This window comes from Chrysochloris asiatica, unplaced genomic scaffold (assembly GCF_000296735.1).
Source record: "Chrysochloris asiatica unplaced genomic scaffold, ChrAsi1.0 scaffold00057, whole genome shotgun sequence".
Taxonomy (NCBI): Eukaryota; Metazoa; Chordata; class Mammalia; order Afrosoricida; family Chrysochloridae; genus Chrysochloris; species Chrysochloris asiatica.
Window position 1 is genome coordinate 3,071,804 of NW_006408575.1, and position 5,982 is coordinate 3,077,785.

General features: G+C 40.4%; 1 protein-coding gene across 1 annotated transcript; it reads left to right on the plus strand.

Moving 5' to 3' along the window:
* Positions 1-1,236: 1,236 nt before the first annotated feature.
* On the plus strand, positions 1,237-5,358 carry SLC26A2 (solute carrier family 26 (anion exchanger), member 2). The gene is made up of 2 exons (XM_006863872.1): positions 1,237-1,959; positions 3,608-5,358. The coding sequence occupies exons 1-2, from the start codon at positions 1,258-1,260 to the stop codon at positions 5,126-5,128; spliced, it is 2,223 nt and encodes a 740-aa protein (XP_006863934.1). The 5' UTR covers positions 1,237-1,257; the 3' UTR covers positions 5,129-5,358.
* Positions 5,359-5,982: the final 624 nt, after the last annotated feature.

The following is a 5,982-nucleotide window of genomic DNA, read 5'->3' on the forward strand; positions in this document are numbered from 1 at the left end:
AAAACAATTATAGGAGGTGCCAAGGAGAGAAAGAGAAGAATTCTTCATGGTTTATTTATACCTTGGGAAGCCCTCTACACAATCAAGTATTTGCTTTTACTTGACTGTTTATGATATGGTTGTGGTCTTTTTTCCCCTAAGACCGATGAGGCTCAACTAAGAAAAGTAGATGTAAGATGTTGTTAAGTGCCGTTGAGTCATTCTGACTCAGCGACCCTGTGTAGGGTTTCTGAGGAGAAGCTGGTAAGCTTGAACCTCTGATGTTAAGGTTCAAATGACCTTGCAGTCCAGCGTATTAATACCCACAGCATCACATGTTGTTTCTGTTTTTTTTTTTTTTTAATGTTTTCTTGTGAATTATGTAATAGTTTAAATGGAGAGATCATTAGCTTTACATTCATCCTATCGTATATCGTTTCATTGTCATGGTTACAGTCCCCTCCATGCATCATCACCCAACCAAAGGTATACCTGCAAGCCTGCTCCCCGGTTGTCAGCACACAGCCCCTCTCCCTCTCTGGGTCTAAAGTCCCCAGCTACTCCATCTCTTCACATCATAGTCTCTGCCTCCATCTCTGGCGTCACTGCTTCTCTGGGTAGGGTCCTGCTCTCTGCTCTTCTCCCTTGAATGGTCCCAGGGACATATGCTCCTAGACTGCAAAGTCAATCACTCCCTCCTTTTGCTATAAAACATCTACCTTTACATTTCCAACCCTCACAATTAGTTCTGATAACAGTTATTCACTATTGTATCACAAGACACCTATTTGCATCTCCTTTCATCAGCCCGACCCAGACAGATTGGATATTACTCACTGGAGATTCTACCTTCCTCCGTGCCTTCTGGATCTAGGCTCCCTCTTGAAAGCTTGTAAGCCAGTCACTTCTTGCCTTTGTAGCTCTCCCCCTCCCCCCAATTTGGGTAGCCAATGTCCAAGTTGCCCATCCCTGTGTGTATGGAGGGGGTGGGATGTTGCTGTTTTTGTTAAGTGCTGTCGAGTCAGTCCCGACCCATAGTGACCCTGTGTAGGAACAGCTGTGAGCTTGAACCACTGACCTTGCAAGGTTCAAACTGACTTTGCAGTCCAGCACATTGACCCACAGTGCTACACCAGGACTCCCCCCGCAAATTGAGCCCCTCTTAAAACTTTGATGAATGACAGGTAGAACTGTTAAGATGTGTGAGCACTGATAATTATTTTATCAGTTAACATGGGTGTTTTTTCTGGTAGGAAACTAAAGCACCTGTTTTCAGAAATGTCCTCGGAAAGTAAACAACATGATCTTGCATCCAGGGATTCATCTGAAGAAAATGACCAATATAGTCCTCAGTCTGGGATCCATCTGCAGCCTCAAAAGGAATCAAGTACTGACTTCAAGCACTTTGGGACCAGTGACCAATATAGACCTCATTCGAGGATTCATATGGAGCCTCAAGAGAAATCAAGTATTGACTTCAAGCAATTTATCGTAAAAAAACTACAGAAAACATGCCAGTGCAGCCCAACCAAAGTGAAACACATGGTTTTTGGTTTTCTTCCTGTTTTACAGTGGCTCCCAAAATACGATCTGAAGAAAAACATTTTAGGAGATGTGATGTCTGGCTTGATTGTGGGCATTTTACTGGTGCCCCAGTCTATTGCTTATTCTCTCTTGGCTGGCCAGGAGCCTATCTATGGTCTGTATACATCCTTTTTTGCCAGCATCATCTATTTCCTATTAGGTACCTCCCGCCACATTTCTGTGGGCATTTTTGGAATACTGTGCCTTATGATTGGTGAGGTAGTTGACCGAGAACTACACAAAGCTGGCTATGACACTGCCCGTGTTGCTTCTCCTTTAGGAACGCTTTCAAATGGGAGCACATCATTAAACCACACATTACATTGGACATGTGACAAAAGTTGCTACGCAATTAAAGTTGGCAGTACTGTAACCTTTATGGCTGGAGTTTATCAGGTAAGAAACAAGGGAACAAATGGTTGTTTCTGCAAAAAACAATACATGAAATCTTAGAGTTATAAGGAATCTTAGAGATCATAATAATTAAAGCTACCTTCTATTCTTTATTGAATACTCAGAGTGAATGAGGGAGATAGAGCCAGAATTCAAACTCTGGTCTGACTCCACAGGTAACATAAGACTATTATTCTTTTCTTAATCTTATGTTGCCTCTTAACCAGTGGATTTCAGTAAGTCAGATTTTAGTTACTTGGTTGTAGAAGTTTAGACTGAAGAGGAATCTAAGAATAAGTTGTACAGCTCCTTAATTTTATACATCAAGAAACATTGGGTTTGCTTAAGATCCCGTGTGGTTTACTGTCAGCAAAGTCAGCATTAGAAATCAAGCAGGACACTAACTAAAAAGAGGGGTTAAGAGAGAAGGAATGCAGAATTATTTCAACTATGCATGCCTATACCCCTTCCTTTAGAACTGCTGCTCTGATAAATGACTCTTATTGATGATGGTAGTTTTCTTGGACTGTTGGGTGGGAAAAAGTTAAGGGCTACTATTGTATATTATCAGCCAGAAGAAAGGATTAGAAAAGAAATTCCTGTCTCTCCCATAGAATCCCCTATTCTGCCATTATCATAATGCTTCAGCATTTTGGCTGCCAGGAGTCATTGCCAGCATCACACCTCTTCTTTATAACAGGCATTTGGAACCAACAAGAGAAGGTGAAGAGTAGCTCACTTTATTAGGTGCTAGGACTTGACAGAACTTAACAACAACAACAGGATGAGAAAGGAGTCCTAGTGTAGTGCTGCATTTAATGCACTGGACTGCAAGGTTGGTTTAAACCACGCAGTCGGTGATTCAGGCTCACCAGCTGCTCCTCGGAAACCCTATACAGGGTTGCTAGGAGTTGGAACTGACTCAAAAGCACTTAACTACAACAAGGGGTAAGAAAGACGGAAGGTAGTATACAAGAGTTGTGCACCTCAGTCTATTTTTGTTTTTTCATTTGTATGTCTCACCAAGAATGAGGCAAGGGACTGTAGATTTCTGAGGATTTATTGGGAAGTGGAAAAAAAGAAACAACAAAGTTACATCTTTTGAGTATATAAAATTATTAGTATGAAAGGCAGTATGGATGAGAACAGTTTCTCAAAATGAGGGTAGATTAGAGAAAGGTCTACCAATTTTTCAAATGTGATTTTATTTTGATGTAATATTTTTATTTTAAAAGTTAAGTTTGTATTTTGGGAATAATTTAAAGAAAATTCATGGATTCTTATCTAGAAGAATTTTTTCAATTTGAGTTTTCAGATGTTTTCTTGTAGTTCCTTGAGAATCACTTTCTTTTTAAAGGAAGACTGAATCTTATTCAAGTTTAAGATACACTATTCTAGAAGGTAGGAATCTTAAGTTCTTGTCTCAACTGGACCAGTGAGTAACTGTGAGTGTGGATAAGATTGCTTATTCCTTTAAGCCTGTTTCCTCTCTTTGTAAAATGAGAGGATTGGCCTATGATTGCCTTTTTTTCTAACTTTTAACATTCCATGATGCTTTGATAGTATGTTCTGTGCAAAGAAATGCTAAGTTAATTCTAGGTTTGAACCTTATTTCCATTTATATTTAACACTTGTATATCCTTTCTTCTAGGTAGCAATGGGCTTCTTCCAAGTGGGCTTTGTTTCTGTCTACCTCTCAGATGCCTTGCTGAGTGGATTTGTCACCGGTGCCTCCTTCACTATTCTTACTTCTCAGGCCAAGTATCTCCTTGGGCTCAGCCTTCCTCGGAGTAGTGGTGTGGGCTCACTTATCACTACTTGGATACATATCTTCAGAAACATTCATAAGACCAATCTCTGTGATCTTATCACCAGCCTTTTGTGCCTTTTGGTTCTTTTGCCAACCAAAGAACTCAACGAGCACTTCAAGTCCAAGCTTAAGGCACCAATTCCTACTGAACTCATTGTAGTTGTAGCAGCCACATTAACCTCTCATTTTGGAAAACTAAATGAAAAGTACAACTCAAGTATTGCTGGACATATTCCCACAGGGTTTATGGCACCCAAAGCCCCAGACTGGAACTTAATTCCTAGTGTGGCTATAGATGCAGTAGCAATTTCTATCATTGGTTTTGCTATCACTGTATCACTTTCTGAGATGTTTGCCAAGAAACATAGCTACACAGTCAGAGCAAATCAGGAAATGTATGCCATTGGCTTTTGCAATATCATCCCTTCCTTTTTCCACTGCTTTACTACTAGTGCAGCTCTTGCAAAGACATTGGTTAAAGAATCAACAGGTTGCCAAACCCAGCTTTCTGGTGTGGTGACAGCCTTGGTTCTTTTGTTGGTTCTCCTGGTAATAGCACCTTTATTCTTTTCCCTTCAGAAAAGTGTCCTTGGTGTGATCACTATTGTAAATCTCCGGGGAGCCCTACGTAAATTTTGGGATCTGCCCCAGATGTGGAGGCTTAGCAGAATGGATACAGTCATCTGGTTTGTTACTATGCTGTCCTCTGCACTGATAAGTACAGAAATAGGCCTGTTTACTGGAGTTTGTTTCTCTATGTTTTGTGTCATTCTCCGTACTCAGAAGCCAAAGAGTTCACTGCTTGGCCTGGTAGAAGATTCTGAAGTCTTTGAATCCATGTCTGCTTACCAGAACCTTCAGACTAAACCAGGAATCAAGATTTTCCGCTTTGTAGCCCCTCTCTATTACATAAACAAAGAATGTTTTAAATCTGCTTTATACAAAAAAACTCTCAACCCAGTCTTAATAAAGGCAGCTCAGAAGAAGGCAGCAAAGAGAAAAATCAAAGAGGAAACAGTGACTTTCAATGGAATCCAGGATGAAGTTTCTACGCATCTTTCTTGCGATCCTTTGGAGCTCCACACAATCATAATTGACTGCAGTGCAATCCAGTTTTTAGATACAGCAGGGATCCACACACTGAAAGAAGTTCGCAGAGATTATGAAGCCATTGGTATCCAGCTTCTTCTGGCGCAGTGCAATCCCTCTGTAAAGGAATCCCTGGCCAGGGGAGAGTATTGCAAAAAGGAAGAAGAAAACCTTCTCTTCTATAGTGTGTATGAAGCGATGGTTTTTGCAGTGGAATCTCAAAATCAGAAAGGAATATGTGTTCCCAATGGTCTGAGTCTATCCAATGATTAAGAAAGTAGATGCAAGGAAGAGTCATGTCTAGCCAATAGATTAAAGATACCAGCTTCCATAGTGGAAAATATTGCACTTTTAAAATTAAAACTTATTAGTTAGACATTTTTCCTTTGCAGCTAATGACTGTCGTATACACAAAAATACATCAGAGTTTATAGTTAAATACAAAGAGAAAACATTTTGTTTTCAAGCTTTAGTGCAGGTAAGAGGTATTCTTGTTGAGTCCACTCCAACTCAAATTGACCCTGTGTACAACAGAATGGAACACTGCCCCTACCTGTACTGTACCCTTAGTCATCTGAGCCCATTGGTGCAAGTTATTCCACTGCCATTGAGTTGAACTACTCCTTAGGGTTTCCCAGTCATTAAATCTTTATGGCAGCAGACACTCCGTGAACTGGCTGTTGAGTTTGAACCTTGTGGTTAGCAGCCCAAAGTATAACCCACAGCACCACCAAGGTTCTGTTCATTGCTGCAGCTACTGTGTAAATCCACCTTGTTTTGAGGGGCTTCCTAATTTTTGCACTGACCCTCCAATTTGCCAAGTATGGTGTCATTCTCCAGGAATTGGTTCCTCCTGAAAACATGTCCAGAGTCCAAAGTCTTGCCATTTTTGCAACTAAGGAACATTTGGCTGTACATCTTCCAAGACAAGGCTGTTCATTCTTCTGGAATCCATCCATAGTATATTCAGTATGATTTGACAACACCATAATTCAAATGCATCAATAATTCATCGATCTTCCTTATTGTCCAATTTTTGCATGCATATGGAGTTAATTGGGGACAAAAAAACATGGCTTGTAATCAGGCACACCTTTGTCCTTAGAGTGACATCTTTGCTTTAAAAA